Source organism: Eubalaena glacialis, chromosome 2, assembly GCF_028564815.1.
Source record: "Eubalaena glacialis isolate mEubGla1 chromosome 2, mEubGla1.1.hap2.+ XY, whole genome shotgun sequence".
In the NCBI taxonomy this organism is placed as follows: domain Eukaryota; kingdom Metazoa; phylum Chordata; class Mammalia; order Artiodactyla; family Balaenidae; genus Eubalaena; species Eubalaena glacialis.
Genome location: NC_083717.1, coordinates 193,770,353 through 193,789,634, shown reverse-complemented (window position 1 = coordinate 193,789,634; position 19,282 = coordinate 193,770,353). Strand labels below are relative to the sequence as shown.

The window sequence follows — 19,282 nt, the reverse complement described above, 5'->3', positions numbered from 1 at the left end:
GCAGATCGGTCTGCTCTGGAAGGCTCCTCTGTGCAGGTCTGTCATAAAGATGCTCCCCTGGACCTCCCAGAGGCAGACTTTCCAATATGCTATTATGGTTAAACAGGGAAAGAGGACTTCCCTGGTGGCATGGCGGTTAAGAATCCACCTGCCAGTGCAGGGGACACAGGTTTAAGCCCTGGTCTGGGAAGATCCCACATGCCGCGGAGCAACTAAGCCCGTGCGCCACAACTACTGAGCCTGCGCTCTAGAGCCCACGAGCCACAATTACTGAGCCCGTGTGCCACAACTACTGAAGCCTGCGCATCTAGAGCCCGTGCTCCGCAACGAGAAGCCATCGCAATGAGAAGCCCACGCACTGCAACAAAGAGTAGCCCCCACTCGCCGCAACTAGAGAAAGCCCGCTCGCCGCAACTAGAGAAAGCCCGCGTGCAGCAACAAAGACCCAAAGCAGCCAAAAATAAATAAATAAAACAAATAAATTTATTAAAAAAAAAAAAAGGGAGGGCTTTCCTGGTGCCGCAGTGGTTAAGAATCCGCCTGCCAATGCAGGGGACACAGGTTCGATCCCTGGTCCAGGAAGATCCCGCATGCCGCGGAGCAACTAAGCCTGTGCGCCACAACTACTGAGCCTGTGCTCTAGAGCCCAGGAGCCACAACTACTGAGCCCACGTGCCACAACTACTGAAGCCTGCGTGCCTAGAGCCCGTGCTCCACAAGAGAAGCAACCGCAATGAGAAGCCCGCACACCGCAACAAAGAGTAACCCCTGCTCACCGCAACTAGAGAAAGCCCGTGCGCAGCAATGAAGACCCAACGCAGCCAGAAATAATAAATAAATAAATAAATAAATTTTTAAAAAAAAGAGCTAGAAGGACTTCCCCGGTGATCCAGTGGTAAAGAATCCACCTTACAATGCAGGAAACGCGGGTTCAATCCCTGGTCGGGGAACTAAGATCCCACATGCTGCAGGGCAACTGAGCTCTTGAGCCTCAACTAGAGCCCGCATATTGCAAACTACAGAGCCCACGTGCTCTGGAACCCATGCGCCATAACTAGAGAAGAGAAAACCCGCACGCCACAACTAGAGAGAAGCCCGTGCACCACAACAAAGAGCCCACGTGCCGCATCTAAGACCCGATGCAGCCAAAAATAAAATAATTAATTAATTTTAAAAAGAAAGAATTAAAAGCTAGAGAACAGTTCATGCCTCCGGGCTCACTCATATGGAACCGGGGCCCGACCTGGTCCCCTAACTGTGCTGGTGTTCCTTTGCAGACGCACACAGTGTCACATGGGCTGGTGACAGGTTGTGTTTAGCAAAGGCAGCGGCGTGACGCGTGAGATGGGGTTATTTCTGTGAAGCCTCGTGTCCCACGCTGCTTGGTGCACGCACTCCACTCCCTGGGGACCTCCATGGACACCTGGGTTAACAGCCCACGGAGCTGATGGACCACACAGCGTTCGCCAGGAACCACGGCGCTCAGTGGCGCCCAGCGCTGGCCTTCCTCTTCAGCATCACCCTCGTCCATCCGCGTGGCCCTTAAAAGCCTGGGGTGGGGTGGGGGTGGGATGATGTGCTTCCTCTGGTCTCTGGAATTTCTCCTTGGAAATCATCTTCGGTGGCAGCAGTTTATAAGCCACAGAAGAAATCCAGCCTTTCGACTCTACTGTCACATCCCATTTTGGAATAAAAACTGCTTGCCAAGTGGCTTTTGGTAAAATCCAGATGTCTCATCTGTCCTCAGAGGACACCTTATGCCCTGGCTCTGAAGGGCACTTCCTCGCTGCTGAGGCAGGTCCCCCCACCCCTTCCCCGCCACGGCTCCAGGACACAGTACAAAGAGAGCCTCATCATTTTATAACCACATAATCCTATTTCAAACAATGCTGATTTTATAAGAACTGAAGCAGAGGGACATGAGCCACAGAAAGCTGTTCCGGAAAACCTTGGAAACAGGCTCTGCCTCCCTGGAATAAATGGAGCAAAGTCCCCTGGGGTCTGGTGGAGGAGCCGCACCTGCTTCCGGGTCTGTGTGCAGACGCCTCCCCGGACAGCTGCGCTTCACCAGGGCCAGGACCCGGGGCCTCCAATAACCAGCGCTCACTGGTCAGGTGAGGCCGTGGTAACACGCAGCCAGCCTCCAAAACATTCCTATCGGTAGAGTCAAATTTTTCAAGTGAAATTTTATTAATATCTTTATATTGTTCTCTTTCAAATTGATATAATTCACAAACACAGAAAACAGGCACACAGTGCTTGGGTTTTATTTAACATCACTTCCATGACCAAGAGCCAGCCTCGAATCCACAGTCAGGACGGAGCCACATGGGCCACAGCGCAACAGGACCCGCGTCCTCCCAGCCTGCCCTGCACACACAGGTCTTCAAGCCCTCGTAAAACGAGCTCCTATAAGCAGCTGCTTCTCGTGGAAACTTAGACGCTGGGCGGGTGGGTCAGGGTGGGCTCCTAGTTGCTGGTCTTCTTTCGTTTCAGTCTAAGCTTGTTCCAAATCCTCTCCAGGGCCACTTTTCCCATGAAGAAGGTGATGGCAAAATTACGCCTGTACCAGTCCCTGAAGAGGAACAGGACAAGCACACGTGACCGACGCTCAGGCCTCCCAACTGTCTCCTCTTCCACCCTTCCTCACCATCTCTGCCATTTCCCGCCCTCTTTAAAGCTAGACTGCCCATAACAGCCTGCCTTCCTTCCACCTGGATTTTCATCAGGCTGATGTGCCCAGTGCACCCCGACCCCGCTTTTCCCACTCCTGGAGGCTGCTGCAGCCTTCCTCAGTTTTTGCTAGAAGACACAGAAAGAGCTCTCGGAAGCCCTGGGGCCCCCAGAGCCCAGTGGCATTCTCTCGGAGACACAACTGTAGAGCGATGGGGGCGTAACCTCTCAGAAAAGGACTGGAGGCTCTGCCGGAACTCGGTGGGGACCCTCCAGGCTTTGGCACCTTAACTGCATAAGAAGCACATGACAGAAGTACTCCATCTTGAGAAGCTAACTTGTCCAAGTGCCAACATCATCAAGTTTCATATCTTCTTTTTCTAGATGATCTGAACTTTTGGGTAACCTGTGTCTCGAAAGAGATCATTCCAGAACTTCTCATACAAATACTGGGATGGAGTTACATGCTGTCATAGGCTCACTTGCCTGTGAATTACTCTACAGAACATGTCAGAGCTTGCAAATTCACCACGTTGTCAGCAGCTGAATGGGCAAAACTTGGCAAGTTTCCACAATGGAAAGCACACATTCCAGACTCTCAGTGCTGAGCCCTTGGAAGCTGAAATGCCAACAAGTGCCAATGCTTTTCGTTCAAATGAGCTAATGAGGGAACATGGAGCTGCTATTCCAGACTGGACTCAAATGGTTGACTGGATCTCAGCATAGAAGAATGGAGAATAACCAAGGGCTTAAGTGAAGTACTAGCAAGAGGTAAAAATACCAGTTTTCTGGAGCCTTTGCACGGCTAGATAGAAAACCCCTCTCCACACGAGAACGATCCTTACATTTCTATCCACTTCAATGATGCCATAAATGGGAAGCAATGCCCTAATAAAAAAGGCTTCCAGAAAAAAGAAAACTGGTATCCCACTGAGATTAAAGTTCTTAGGTTATTAAGGAAAAGCCAGATTCCACTCCACCGATACAGACAACCTGAATTGATAAAGTGTAGTGGAAAAGACAAACTAAGCTTTTCCTGTTTCCATAAGGAAAGCAGGGGCAGAAGGTGGCGCGGGCACAGAGCGGGAGCGCTCAGGCTCCACTACTGCCCGACCCTCTCTCTACTCTGAGTGCCACACGGAAAACATCAAGCTTACCGGAGAGGAAGCAAGATGCAAACATGCTGTGTCCACACCAGAAATCAAAGGTCCAGGGAAACCTAATTAATACTGGCTTGACTGAATAACTCAGCTAGATCAGAGTGACACATGACAGCATTAGCAACAGACTCTGGACGCTGCAGGACTGGGCTTTATGCCTGAGTGTCACTCAAGAGCTCCTCCAGACTCGACGATCACCCCACTGTCTAGACCCTGCCCCACCTGCCCATCCGGCGTGGCCACTGCTCTATGAATGTCACAGCAGATCTCAAACGCCACGTCCTATCATCACACCTGGGAATACACATCACTATGTACCGTCAAAACCTTTTTTAAAAACACCTAACCACAATACCATCATTGCATCTGATAAAATGAACAATAACTTATCTATACAACCTAATATACAGTCACTGTTCAGTTTCCTTTGACTGACTGTCAAAAATAAATACCTTTTTATAGGTGGTCTGTCTGTATTAGGATCCAAACAATGTCTACACACTGCATGAAGTCTCTTTTATTCTACTAGTTCCCCCTCCTTTTTTTTTTTAATCCTAGTTACTGGTTGAAACTGGATCGTCTGTCTTGTAGAACTTCCAACTTCTGGGACTGTATCTTCAGGCTATGATTTAAGCATGGTCTGTGAACCGCTCTCTCCACCACCCCCCCCCAACACACCCTTTTATCTTTTTCCTGTAACCTGGTATTAGATCCGGAGGCCTGCTAGACTGCAGTTCCCTTGTTTTGGTGAGGACACCTCACTGGCCGTGCTCGGTACCTCCTGCCGCACCTCACAGAGATGCGCGCAGGCCGCTGCCCCACTCTGCACAGTGTGAAGAGGTACCAGGGGTTCAGGTGCAATCAGCCCGACCTATCCATTATGAAGTCCCCATCAGCCTTGCTGCCCAGCGGTTTAGCAGCTGTGGGGTGATCAGGCCCAGATCTAACTCCAGCACTCCTGCGTTAGCTGTCATTGTTCTATCAAGAAAAATGCTCCTTCGTTTGGCTACCCTGGAATCCAGTCGGGGCAGGAAAGGCAGGAGAGGTGAGTGTTCTTTGGAGGCGCTCCTTCACGTATCGATTTTCAGAACAATGGGCTGGCTGCCTAGCAATACCCCGCGGTGCCTGTGAGCCACTCAGTGTCATTATGATCGCAAAGATGTTAGCATATTTGATAGATTTTTAATCCACAGCCGTCACTTTCTTTGTGTGGCTGCAATGGCTTCGTCTCTGGCCTACGGGAGCCCCTCGCGTCGCCTTCTGGGCTGTTCTCCCATGACCCCGCCGGGCTCAGAGCTTCCTCACTTTCAAACACAAGACGTCTCGACTCCTCTTGTGCTGCTCCTGCCCCAGACTGTGCTTCTCAATGGAGTCCAGGTTCCTTTCAGTGGGAAGTGCTGTGTAGAACCCGCTGTCTACGCACTAGGGGTGCAAGCTGCTTTAGGGATGCCATGCAAATAACTTTAAGCTGTCAATTTTATTTAAAAGTGCGAAAACTAAGTTGATAGCAACTTCTACCTTTAATATAAACACAAATGTTAAATTCAGATAGCGAAATAATCCTAGACAATATGGTTGTGATATTCAAATTTTCAGGAAAAAAGTAGACACCCACCTGTTGTAATACATGTGCTTCTGAAAATTTTTACTTAAAAATTGTTTGTAAAAGTCAGCCATTTCTTCTGCATTCAATGTTGTTTTTTGACCTGAAAATTAATTTCAACTTAAACATTAAGACTTAAGGGGAAGGGTTCTACAAACAATTATTAGAGTTAACAAATGAGTTCAGCAGGATTGCAGGATACAAGATCAATATACAAATATCAACTGTATTTCTATACACTTGCAATAAACAATCTGAAAACAAAATTAAGAAAACAATTCCATTTACAACAGCATCAAAAAGAATGAAAGACAGGATAAATTTAAGGCAGGAAGTATAAGACTTACACACTAAAAACTACAAAACATAGAAATGAAGGACCTAAATAAATGGAAAGACATCCCATGTTCATGGTTTCAAAGACCTAATACCGTTAAGGTGGCAACACTCCCCCATAATGACATATAGATTCAAAACAAACCCTACCAAAACCCCAGCTGGCTTTTTTTTTTTTTTTTTTTGCCCCAGAAATTGACAGGGAATTCCCTGGCGGTCCAGTGGTTAGGACTTGCTTTCACTGCTGGGGTCCAGGTTCAATCCCTGGTCGGGGAACTAAGATCCCACACGCTGCGCGGTGCGGCCAAAAAAAACCCAAAAACCAAAAAACAAAAGAAATTGGTAAGTGGATCCTAAAATTTATATAAAAATGCAAGGAAACCCAGTAGCCAAAGCAACCTTGGCAAAGAAAATCATAGTTAGAGGATTCACACTTCTTATATTCAAAACTTACTACAAAGCTACAGTAATCAAGACAGTGTGATACCAGCAGAAGAACAGGCTTATAGATGAATAGAACAGAGCTAAACCCAAACATTTATGGGCAAGTGATTTTCGACAAGGGTGTCAAGACAATTCAACGGGGACAAATAGTCTTTTCAACAAACAATGCTTAGGACAACTCGATTATCTACATGTAAAAAAAAAACAAGCTGAATCCCATCTCACACCATAAACAAAAATAACCTCAAAATGAATCAAAGACCTAAATGTAAGAGATAAAACTATACAATTCTTGGAAGAAAACACGTGCAAATCTTCATCACCTTGAATTAGGCAATGCATTTTAGATACGACACCTAAAGCACAGGCAAACAAAGAAAAGAATAGATAAGTTGGATTCCATCCCCCCAAAAATTTTTTTTTAATTTTATTTATTTTATTTATTTATTTTTGGCTGTGTTGGGTCTTCACTGCTGCGCACGGGCTTTCTATAGTTGCGGCAAGCGGGGGCTACTCTTTGCTGTGGTGCGTGAGCTTCTCATTGCGGTGGCTTCTCTTGTTGCAGAGCACAGGCTCTAGGCGCACAGGCTTCAGTAGTTGTGGCACATGGGCTCAGTAGTTGGGGCCCACGGGCTTAGTTGCTCCACGGCATGTGGGATCTTCCCGGACCAGGGATTGAACCCATGTCCTCTGTGTTGGCAGGCAGATTCCTAACCACTGCACCACAAGGGAAGTCCGGATTTCATCAAAATTTAAAATTTTTGTGCTTCAAAGGGCACTACTGAAAAAGTGAAAAGACAACCTACAGAATGGGAGAAAATATTTGCAAATCATCCTTCTAATACGGGTCTAATATCCAGAGTATGTAAAGAACTCTTACAACTCAACAATAAAAAGAGAAATAACCCAATTAAATCCTTTAAAATAACCCAATTTTAAAGGATTTGAATAAACATTTCTCCAAAGGAGATATAAAAATGGCAAATAAGAACATGAAAAGATATTCAACTAATGACTAGTGAGTCATTAAGGAAATTCAACTTAAAAAGATAATAAGATATCACTTCACACTCACTAGGATGACTACAATCAAAAGGACAAACAATAACAAGTGTTGATGAGGATATAGAGATATTGGAACTCTTACATATTGCTGGTTGGAATGTAAAATGATGCAGCCACTTTGAAAAACAGCTTGGCAGTTCCTCAGAAAGTTAAACATAGAGTTACCATATGACCCTGCATCCCACTTACAGGTATATACGTGACTGTTCACAGCAGTGTTATTCATAATAGTCAAAAAGTGGAAACAACCCAAATGTCCATCAACTGATGGATAAACAAAATGTGGTATGTCCATATAGTGGAATATTATTCAGCCATAGAAAAGAATCTTCAATGTAGTGATACATGCTACAACATGGATGAACCTTGAAAACACACACTTAAGTGAAAGAAGGCACACATAAAACACTACATATTACAGGCAAACCTTGGAGATATTGAGGGTTTGGTCCCAGACCACTACAATGAAGCAAATATTGCAGTAAAGTGAGTCACATGAATTTTTTGGTTTCCCAATGCATATAAAGTTATGTTTACACTATACTGAGGTCTATTAAGTGTGCAATAGCATTATGTCTAAAAAACCATACATACCTTAATTACAAAATAATGCTGTTGGAAAAATTGCGCCAATAGACTTGCTCTATACAGGGTTACCACAAACATTTAATTTGTAAAACACACAGTATCTTCAAAGCACAAATGAGGTATGCCTGTATATGATGACATTTATCTGGAAATGTCCAGAATAGGCAAATTCATAGAGACAGAAAGTAGACTAGTGGCTGCCAGGAGCTGGTGGGAGGAGGAAACTGGGGAGAGAGCCCTCTGGCTTAGAAGCCCCAAGCTCCAAACAGGCGTCGCACCCAGGGTCCCTGCACTTGCAGAGCACCCCCATCCAGAGAGGCCCCCGCTCTGGCTCCCCCCGGGGTTAGTCCACTCGCCAGGACTCCAGACAGAGGCCGTGTTTCCTGGCTGCAAAGCTGATGCTGACATTTCAACTGCACCAGGATTTTTGGGAGACAGAGACAGAGCTGGGAAGGTGACCCCAGGGCACATTTTTACAGAAACAGGAGGGAAAGTGGCCAACCCTGAACTCACACAGCACAAAGGCAAACGCAGACCTCACAGTACAAGCGTGGCTGTCCCCCACAGAGGCAGAAGGGCCACCTCCCGGCCAGCCTGAGCAGGGGCCCACACGTCACCTGGACCCCCGCGGGCTGAGTGAAGAGCAGTCGATTCCACGTGTCCTCGCTCCTCTGACCCAGCCTCCTGCTGCTCCTCAAAACCTGCATCTGGAAGACCCTCTCGCAACCTCCCCAGACGCCTCCCCTCCCAGGGGGCTTCCCCAAGGCCCCTGTTAAAACGCCGGCTCCTGCCCTCCCCCCGGGCTTCGTCCTCCCCCGCGGTCAACACCCCGGGAGTGCGGAGTGCATTCACCGAGCTGCTCGTCTGCTGGTCACCCTCCCGGCCCACGCAAGGAGCTCTGCTCCACAAAGGCGAGGCCGTGGCTCTGTCTCGTCCCCAGCTGGTCCCCAGGACTAGCCTGGGATGTGGCAGGTGTTCAGTAAATACCTGGAATCAATCAAGGGGTGGATGCTGATGGGGGAAAGAGAGGGACAACCAGCTGCCTGAGGAGGGGAGGGAAGCCGAAGGCTCCCAGGGAAGGGGACAGTCCAGCTAGGATTCCACAGGGCACAGAAGGGGAGCAGCATGGGCAGAGCAAGTGACGGGTGTGGAGAGGCAGAGACGTGGCTGAACACAGCGTGAGGGAGCGGAGGGGCAGGCAGGCCTGCAGCGCGATGCGGGCGCCATAAACGGAGCTCTCGCTCCGGGGAGCGGGGCGCGCATGCTGGCCGAGAGCACCGGCGTCTCCTAAGCTGCAAGCGGGTCCCGCCGGTCCTCCAGGGAGAGGCGTCTGCGCACCCTCCAGCCAGCCTCCCCTGCCTCTCACACGATGACGATGACGAGAGGAGCTGAGGAGGTGGGACGTGTCCTCCCGGCCCCGCAGGCAGTGGCTCCACGGGCCGGGGCTCCGTCCCTCGCCGGCCCCGTGGCCGGACTGTGGCTTCTCCGGGCTCCACGACGCGGATCACAACAGCACACCTCATAAGGCTGCTCTGAGACAAACTGAGTCGCGGTCAGTGTGGCAGGTGGGACGGGCCTGGCACAGAGGGGCGCGCTCGTCACCGCTGCCGGCAGAACAGCAGGCGCCCCAGGGTTCTAAGGACAGGTGGGGGTGCCACCTTCAGCTACTGGTCTAGTTTGGTGTCCTGCCCAAACATTCCCAGGTGACGCTCAGCATAAAGCAGAAGCACCATAAACGTTTGCTGAGTAATTCAGATTCCACACCTGTCGACACTGCAATGTGATACGGAACTTTAGCAATACTAAGAATGACAGGCAGAACAATCTAATTTATTACACATTTACCGAAAACCGAGTGGGTGTTTCTTAAATACCAGCTGACTTAAAGTAAATCCATCCTGATGGCACCCCGCTCCAGCTGCATAAACACTTCAGCAGTAAAAGAAACTAGAGGCAAGAACCCTCCCACAGCACTGCCTGCCTTACACGAGATTTAATCTGGGGGCAGGCAGAGTTGACGTCATGGTATTCTACTTTTCCCACTTGAAATTAAGTCAATAATATTCCTAGACTGCTGCAGAATATTCCAGTGAACATCCAGTGCGCAGTGGGCCACCACAGCCTTATCTAATCTGAAATGATTGGATATTTAGATACTTCCCATTGTTTGGCAATGAAAGACAATGCTGCAAGGAACAGAGTGAAGTCTTCCCATGTTTTCCTATAGGATGAATTCTTAGATATTCAGTGGTCATAATTTCCCCGCTTCTTGGCATATGCGTACTTCATGCAACTAAATCCTTCTGGAAAAGGAGCTGGGAAAACATCTCCTTGAGTTCAGTAAGCATAAAACAAGGCCTAGGTGCTGTTTGTTTTTTTTTTTATTTTTATTTTTTATTTATTTATTTTTGGCTGCATTGGGTCTTCGCTGCTGCGCACGGGCTTTCTCTAGTTGCGGTGAGCAGGGGATACTCTTTGTTGCAGTGCGCGGGCTTCTCATTGCGGTGGCTTCTCTTGTTGCGGAGCACGGGCTCTAGGTGCCAGGGCTTCAGTAGTTGCGGCACGTGGGCTCAGTAGTTGTGGCTCGCGGGCTCTAGAGCTCAGGCTCAGCAGGTGTGGCGCATGGGCTCAGTTGCTCCACGGCATGTGGGATCTTCCTGGACCAGGGTTCGAACCCATGTCGCCTGCATTGGCAGGCGGATTCTTAGCCACTGCGCCATCAGGGAAGTCCCTAGGTGCTGTTTTAATACGCACTGTGAAATTTAGTTTGAGGAGTTTTTTTCTTGTAGTCACATTATTCATCTGCAGGTGTTTTGTTATTTCTACAAATTTGTTAAGGCTTTTCATAAAGTCCACACACGCCTCTTCATCTCTGCCACAAACGCCTCCTGCCACCTGCCGTTCACGTTTAATGTGTTTCCTGGACGTGGACCCCTTTGCCTGGCCCTCAGGTTTGCTGGGCACTGTCTGTGGAGCAGCCTCACTCCTTCAACAGAACCCCGCCTGGGCAGAGCCTCAGTCTGGCTACTTCCTTGGACCTGGGAGGTATAAACTGAGAGGTGGAAAAAGCCTGTTTACAGCAAGAGAAGGCTGAAGCAGTGGGGTAGAGAGGAGGTGAAACAAGAGGAGGGAGGATGTCCTGGGTTGCCTCTAGGGCCAGCGTCTGAGTGCAGGCCATGCCTGGGCCTGGCTCTCCCCTGGTCCTGTGTCTGAGCCACTTCGTGTCCCCTCAGCAAACTCTCCTTTCCAGGAGGACAGATCAAAGGCAGTCCTGACTAATCCAGACATTGTCAGTTTTCACGTTCTTGAATCTTTCTACCTTTACTGTCAAGCTCAGGGAATCATCACTCCTCCAGATAATGGAGGGTCACTTTTATTGTTAGACTTTCTACAACTAGGAGCGATGTATTTAACTTTTTACTCCATAAACAATTGTTTTTTAATAGTTAACTTTTTCATCCGTTTGGAATACATTTGTATTACAGGGAGCATGAATCTAAATTTATCTTTTTGGGTCAAAAATAATTAGTTCCTCCAACATCACTTATTAAACGAAACTCCTCTTTCCTGGGTTCTGCGAGACCCCTGCACTCAGGTATCACACATGCGTGCTCTGGCCCACGGGGGTGACACACCTGTCCCCCCGCCCCCATTTCCATCCCTGCAGCCTGGTAACTGTTTAAACAGCTGACAGAGCGGCACCTCCCTTCATGAGTCCTTTCCTCAACATACTCTTTCCTGTTTTCTTACCAGACTAATCTGAAATCTAATTAAGGCCCGTCTTTCAACACTCAGTAACGCCATCAGTAGGAATCCATGATACTCATAGACGACAGTGGCCCGTGGGCCTCGCTGGGAATCCACTCTCCAGGTCAGGACCTAGGCCCCTCCACTTACTCACTCTGTGATTTTGGTCAAACAACTTGCCCTCGGGCTCCTCATCTACAAAATGGTAAAAGTAACAGTACCTACTTCATTGGGTCACCATGGGAAATAAAACAGAACATATGTGCAAAAGGCACAGTCCTGAAGTCGGGGCTCTCATTCTCTGCTTCGGGATGAGAGCCTGTCCTCGCCTCGATGCCCCCGCCCCCGGCCTCAGGACGGTGCTACCTAAGAAAGTCTTCCCCTCACCCCACACTTGCCTGCTCAGCAGTCAGCCAGTTGGAGGAGGATTCAATGGGACTGTGTAAATGGGAGATAAAATGTCTTGGTTGTACCTGTTTGTGGTTTAGCTTTGTATTAAAAAAAAAAAAAAGGAAATAAACTTGAAAATTGTCTGTCACCATAAAAATAAAACAAAAATTAAAATATTTATTGCCCCCCCCCAAAAAACAACCAAAAAACAAACAAAAACTGATAGGACATAGCACCCTTTCCTGCTCACTCCTGCCCTCCCAGACCCTCAGTGGGGCCAACTCCATCCTCCCCAGACTTCTATTCTAATGAGCCCAGGCAAGGCTACCACGAGCAGGGAGGGTCACGGTGCTTTAGCCCAACACAGACCTGGCTTTGGGGGTCAACGATTTCAGATTTTCCATCAGAATGTTTTGACAGTAGACATCTGTTTAACCAACGGTACAAAATCTTATTCAGGCCTAACATCAACACCGAGAGAAAATGATTAAAGGTTATTTTAAGCACTAGATTCTCCATCCAAAAGAAAAGACAGCACGGTAGGCAGAGGGAACTGAATGCAGTCTGCATCCCTGACACATGAAGTGCGCAGCCTGGGGAACAAGACACAAAACAGGTAAAACGGGCAGGGGCCGGGCAGGCCTCCAATCCAGAAGGAGGAGCACAGCTGTCACTCTGTCGTCACAGGAAATCTAAAAACCTAAGCTGAGTGGCAACTATCAGAACTGCATTTTGGATAGAACAGACTGGCTACACTGCAAAGAATGGACTTAAGGCATGAGTTGCTAAACTACAGCCTGCAGGCCAAATCTGGCCTACTAGCTGATTTTGTAAATACAGTTTTATTGGGACAAGTTCACGCCCATTAATTTATGTATTTTCTATGGCTGCTTTCACAGAACAACAGCAGAGCTGACCAGTTGAAGGAGAGACCCATATGGCCCAGAGAGACTAAACTATTTACTATCTAGCCCTTTACAGAAAGTCTGCTGACCCCTGATTCAAAGACTGGGGGCCAGGGAACCAATTAGGAAGATACTGCAATAGGCAGAGAATTAACAAGAGCCTGAATTAAAGCCATGTTTAAAGGAGAGGGAGTAAGGACTGCCCTGGTGGCGCAGTGGTTAAGAATCTGCCTGCCAATGCAGAGAACACGGGTTCAAGCCCTGGTCCGGGAAGATCCCACATGCCACCGAGCAACTAAGCCCGTGTACCACAACTACTGAGCCTGCGCTCTAAAGCCGGTGAGCCACAACCAGAGGAAGCCTGTGCACAGCAACAAAGACCCAACGCAGCCAAAAATAAATAAATAAATTTATTTAAAAAAAAAAAAAAAAAAAAAAGGACAGGGAGTAGCAAAGGTGCTGAGAAACACCTAAGAGGTAAATCTGGTGGAGAGATGAAGGATGAAGGGGTGGGGAGGGGCTTCCAGGATGACTCTGCAGTTTCCGGCTCATGGTCAGTGGGACCATGAACTGCCATCAGGAATCAGGGAAGAGAAGCCAGGGCAGAAGAGACAGAGGCTGCTGCAGCCATGGGACCTCGGATATAAGTCCAAAGTTCAGAAAGAGGTCATCGATCAGAATGACCCAAAATGACGAGAGGGCTGACCTCACCCAAAGACAGAAGAGGGAGCAGGAGGAGGACAGATGTACGTAGCACTGAGGACACCCTCAGAGCGCCTGCCCCATGGAGCCATGACCTGCTCCCTGAGCTTTCTCTACTTCAGTCAACATCCTTTGTTTTTCTTTTCTTTTTTTTTTTGGCTGTGCCGAGAGGCACGTGGGATCTAGTTCCCTGACCAGGGGTGGAACCTGCGCCCCATGCAGTGGGAGTGTGGGTCTTAACCGCTGGACAGCCAGGGAGGCCCTAATACTCTGTCTTCACACCTTCTCATATAGTCACTCAAACAAAACCAGTGTTGGCAGAAAAAGAACTCACTCACCTGATTCAGCTCTCAGTTCCAGGCCTTTGGCTTTTAGTCTTGAGTCAATAAATTTTTCTTTTTCCTAAAAGAAGACAGCTATCAGAATTCCCTTTCTTCGTCTTTCCGTTTTTCCTTGGCTAGGACACAGCTCTCAGCGCTCTGGAGAAGTCTGGGTGTGGATTTCCTGAGAAGTGGCCCATCTCAAAGCCTGTTTTAAACCATCTGAACTTAGTTAAAAGTTTCATGCTTGAAATAGGATTTGAAAATGAGATGTTTAATAAACTTTGGGAGGCACTATTTGTTTATAAATCCACAGAATAAGATGAATGCAACTCCATTTGACTTAGCCTGCCCAAATGGATAAACATGTATCGCCTAAGTCTTTCTTCTGGATTAGAATATTTATACTCCTTTCTCGTAGTTTATTGATGAGTATGCTGTTAAGAATCCTGAATTCTCAGGAAGAATGACAACACATCCCAGACACCCATGATTTCATAAACACACACACACAAGCGTATACACATGTGGAACCTGCAGTTCCGGTTCCGGCTCTGCTACTCCCTTTACTTCCTTGAACATCTCAAGATCTGTGATTCTGTGAATGATCAATATTTCTTCTTTACAGTTACATACTGATTTTAAAATTCTACGCATATATACACACATACATATGTATGGCAGGGAGGCAATGAGATGCTGCCAAATAACTGAAAGGCAAAGCAGATGCTAAAGATTTAGCGCCCCCAAGTGGCCAACTGTATTATTTCTCATTCTGACCCGAAACCTAAACTTACCTTAAGAAAAGTCAAATTCTGGTTTGCCCAGAACTGTTGGTTCCATTCTTGTGTTTCTTGTCTTAATTCTCTTAACTTTTGTTCCAATGGTGATTCATTTTCAGGGATGTAAAAGTGAACAGGTCGAAGGTTTGAATATTTATCTGGGGGTCCTATCCAATCATGGCAAGATTTTCTTGGAGGGCAGAATCTTGAGACCTTTAACAAAACGCATGGGGTTACTATACAACTTAATGAATCTCTAGTATTATAAAATGAACAGTCCAGATTCATTAAAGACCCTTGTTAGCTTCCTCTTTTTAAGACTATGTGCCAGGGAATATCCAAATTAAAAGAACTATAATAAATAGCATTCACATTAATACTACACCAAACATGTTCAACAATGGTGCTGGAATAATTCAACATCCTAAGGCGAAAAAAGAATGTCAACCTGTGCTTTGCATCATATACAAAAATTAACGCAAAATGGATCAAAGGTGTAAAATGTAAAACCTAAAACTATAAAACTTCTAAAACACAGTAAAAATTCTACAAGCTTGGATTAGGCAAAGATTTCTTACGTACAACACCAAAAGCACAATCCACAAAATAAGAAATAGATGAACTGGACTTCACCAAAGTTAAAATCTTCTGTTCTCCTAAAGACACTATTAAGAAAATGAAAAGACAAGCCACAGACTGGGAGAAAATACATGCAAATCTGTAAAAAGACTTGTTTCTAGAATATATAAAGACTTCTCAAAACTCCATAATAAGAAAACAGGGCTTCGCTGGTGGCGCAGTGGTTGAGAGTCTGCCTGCCAATGCAGGGGACACGGGTTCGAGCCCTGGTCTGGGAAGATCCCACATGCTGTGGAGCAACTAAGCCCGTGAGCCACAACTACTGAGCCTGCGCTCTAGAGCCCTCGAGCCACAACTACTGAGCCTGCATGCCACAACTACTGAAGCCTGCACGTCTGGAGCCTGTGCTCCGCAACAAGACAGGCCGCGATAGTGAGAGGCCCGCGCACCGCGATGAAGAGTGGCCCCCGCTCGCCTCAACTAGAGAAAGCCCTCGCACAGAAACGAAGACCCAGCACAGCCACAAATAAATAAATAAAAATAAATAAATTTAAAAAGAAAAAGAGAAAACAGACAACCCAATTTAAAAATGGGCAAAATATTTAAATAAAAGTTTCCGAAGAAGATATATAGATGACAAATAAAAGCACATAAAAAATGCTCAACATCATTAGTCATTAGGGAAATGCAAATCAAAACCACAATGAGATATCACTATACAACTATTAATATGGCTAAAAAAAAAAAATCTGCCAAAACAAGTGCTGTCAAGGACGTAAAACAATCAAGTTCTTAAATATTGCTCATGGCAATGCAAAATGGTACAACCACTTGGGAAAAAAGTCAGCAGTCCATTATAAAATTAAACACACACCTAACATACAACCCAGCAACCCCTTCCCAGGTTATTTATCCAAGATGCATGAGTACACATGTTCGCACAAAAACCTGGATATGACTGTTTAAAGTGGCTTTACGTATTAACTGCCAAAATCTGGAATTAGGGCTTCCCTGGTGGCGCAGTGGTTGAGAATCTGCCTGCCAATGCAGGGGACACGGGTTCGAGCCCTGGTCTGGGAAGATCCCACATGCCGCGGAGCAACTGGGCCTGTGAGCCACAACTACTGAGCCTGCGCGTCTGGAGCTTGTGCTCTGCAACAAGAGGCCGCGATAGTGAGAGGCCCGCACACCGCGATGAAGAGTGGCCCCCGCTTGCCACAACTAAAGAAAGCCCTCGCACAGAAACGAAGACCTAACACAGCCAAAAATTAATTAATTAATTAATTAAAAAAAAAAAATCTGGAATTAGCCGAAATACCCTTCCACTGATGAACAGAAAAACACAGCATGGCACATACATGTGACGGACACTACTGGACAACAGAGGAGACTACAGGTAACACAGATGACTCTCAAAGGCACTTTGCTGAAGAGGCCACACCGAAGAGGTTGCACACTGGATGATTCCATTCCCAAGACATCCTGGAAAAGACAGGTGCTGGGGTGGAGGAAGGGGGTGACTACAAAGGAATTTTCTGGGGTGGTGAAAGTGATCGATATCTTGAATTGTGGCGTACATGTCTGCGAGGAGTGAATTTTACTATATGTGAACTGGACTTCAATAAACCTGATATTAAAATAAAGAGATCAGCTGAGTAATCAAAAGACTAACTGTTGGGCTTCCCTGGTGGCGCAGTGGTTGAGAGTCTGCCTGCCAATGCAGGGGACACGGGTTCGAGCCCTGGTCTGGGAGGATCCCACATGCCACGGAGCAGCTGGGCCCGTGAGCCACAACTACTGAGCCTGCGCGTCTGGAGCCTGTGCTCCGCAACGGGAGAGGCCGCGATAGTGAGAGGCCCGCGCAACGCGATGAAGAGTGGTCCCCGCTCGCCGCAACTAGAGAAAGCCCTCGCACAGAAACAAAGACCCAACACAGCAATCAATCAATCAATCAATCAACCAATAAATAAGAACGTGAATTTCTTAAAAAAAAAAAAAAAAAGACTAACTGTTCATTTGTCTGTTAAAAGATCAGTGTAACCATAATCCATGGGGGGAAATAATATTCAGTTTGGAAATCTCTTATACCCTATTTTTAAAAAAGCAAGCTCTACCTATAATGGAAAATGTATAACTAAATCACTTTGCTGTACACCTGAAGCTAACACAACACTGTAAATTAACTGCCCTCCAATTTTAAAAAAGCAAAAGCTCTACTGAGTGTGACTTCTACCTCCGGAACATCGGAGTGCCTCCCGCCAGACCTCCCTCCAGAAACAACTAGAAAACTACTCAGCAGCGGAGAGGAGTGAGCTACTGACAGGTGGAACACGGACAGATCTCAAAACAACATACAGAGCGAAAGAGCCAGGCACCAAAGAGGACGTTCTATGTGATTCCACTTACGTGACATTCTAGAAAAAGTAATCAGATCAGTGGTAGCCCAGAGTGAGGGGTGGGGGGGATTGGAGTGATGTTCTGATCTTACTGGGGTGGTGATTGCACAGATTTACACATTTGTCACAACTCATCAAACTCGAAATGGGTGCACTCATTTTACTATATATAAATTACACCTCAATAAAAATTAAGAGTGGTAAAACTTACAAAGATAAAAAATTACTATATTGAACATAATTAACAGTTCTTTTGCATTTAGAAGGCCCTTCATTTAGGATATTTCAGTACTTCACTATCACCATTATAAGCTGCAACTTCCAAGGAACTAAAAAGAGAGATGCAGAGTTTGCAAAATTTAAGATAAAGCAGCTCTTTTTCTATCAGTAAGCAGCTTACTGATAATTTCATTTGAAAAACGTAGCTTTAATAGCTAATAATTTCACAAATTAATGCAGCTAACCAGGTGCAGCTGTGTGTTTTGCGATGGCTCACCTGGCAGGAGCACCATGGGAGGAAAGGAGAGGCCAGGCAGCAGCTCAGCTTGGTGCACAATCCCACAATCCTCAGCATTCCTCTCCCTAGTGTGGGTCTGGCCATCTTCTGGTCCCTGGACTCAGCCCTGGACAATCAGAGTACAGAACCAAGTGTAGACTGAGAAAGGAAACCAAGTCACTCTTTAGGAAACACAGTCAGTTAGTTTTCGCTTTGACGGCTGCCACTAAGCACCACCAACCTACACCAAGCATCCCAAGAACTTGGCATTAACTGAAGGAGACTGCTAAATGCAGCACTACCCGTCGGCCCTCTCCTTGTCTTGGATGCTACGACCTTCCTAAATCTTCTAAATTCCCAGGCAGTCTAAAAATAGGAAGAATTTAAAACATGACAAGGATAGCAGTGGGTTTGGTCGGGAAGTGGGTTACAAAGCTTGGTGTGGCCACCTAGCGTGGATTGTTCAGACCACAGAGAACACCTGAGGAGGTTACATCAGCTCTGCCATCACCGCTCAGAGTTCAGCAGGTCAAGTTATATTACAAAATATGCAGGGACATCCACTCATGCAAAAAGCTTTTCCTTACATCTGAGAACACAGAGTTACTGAGTTATAACACATTATAGCTCTGCCTTTAAGACAACACTGGCATTTATAATTTTCTATTAAAAATCTGTGGCATGTTCAGCTCAGCATTAGAATGCTTACTATTTTGGGACTTCCCTGGTGGTCCAGTGGTTAAGACTCCACGCTCCCAATGCAGGGGGCCTGGGTTCGATCCCAGGTTCAATCCCTGGAACTAAGATTCCACATACCCCAACTAAGCGCCACAACCAGAGGAGCCCGAGGGCCGCAACAAAGACCCAGCGCAGCCAAAATAAATAAATAAAATTTTTTTAAAAAGAATGCTTACTATTTAGAAAATTATTTTGAGTCTAGAATAAGTGAATGAGCAGGAAATGCTGAAAAGTACATACGATTCCCTCAGACTCTCAAAACATTTCTAGAAAAGTATCTTTTAAAAAAAATTTCAAAATTTTAAGGACCCTTGACAGATTAGGTAAAAGAATACAGCATTTGAGTGGGGAAAAAAAA

At 46.6% G+C, this 19,282-nt stretch overlaps 1 protein-coding gene across 3 annotated transcripts in view; it reads right to left on the bottom strand.

Annotated features, from left to right (window-relative positions):
• Positions 1-2,171: 2,171 nt before the first annotated feature.
• The window catches only part of LOC133084538 (cytochrome c oxidase assembly factor 8), a 33,452-nt gene continuing 16,341 nt past the window's right edge, over positions 2,172-19,282 (bottom strand). Inside the window, exons 2-6 of one of the 3 annotated variants that reach the window (XM_061181339.1) lie at positions 18,187-18,313; positions 14,731-14,928; positions 13,952-14,015; positions 5,449-5,539; positions 2,172-2,575 (exon numbers count right to left, since the gene is read on the bottom strand). In XM_061181339.1, coding sequence (XP_061037322.1) covers positions 2,470-2,575; positions 5,449-5,539; positions 13,952-14,015; positions 14,731-14,928; positions 18,187-18,313 — 586 coding nt within the window. In that variant the 3' untranslated portion in view covers positions 2,172-2,469. Of the gene's footprint in view, positions 2,576-5,448; positions 5,540-9,426; positions 10,922-13,951; positions 14,016-14,730; positions 14,929-18,186; positions 18,314-19,282 lie in introns of those variants that run through there. The other 2 variants (XM_061181341.1, XM_061181340.1) reach the window with 2 other exon arrangements.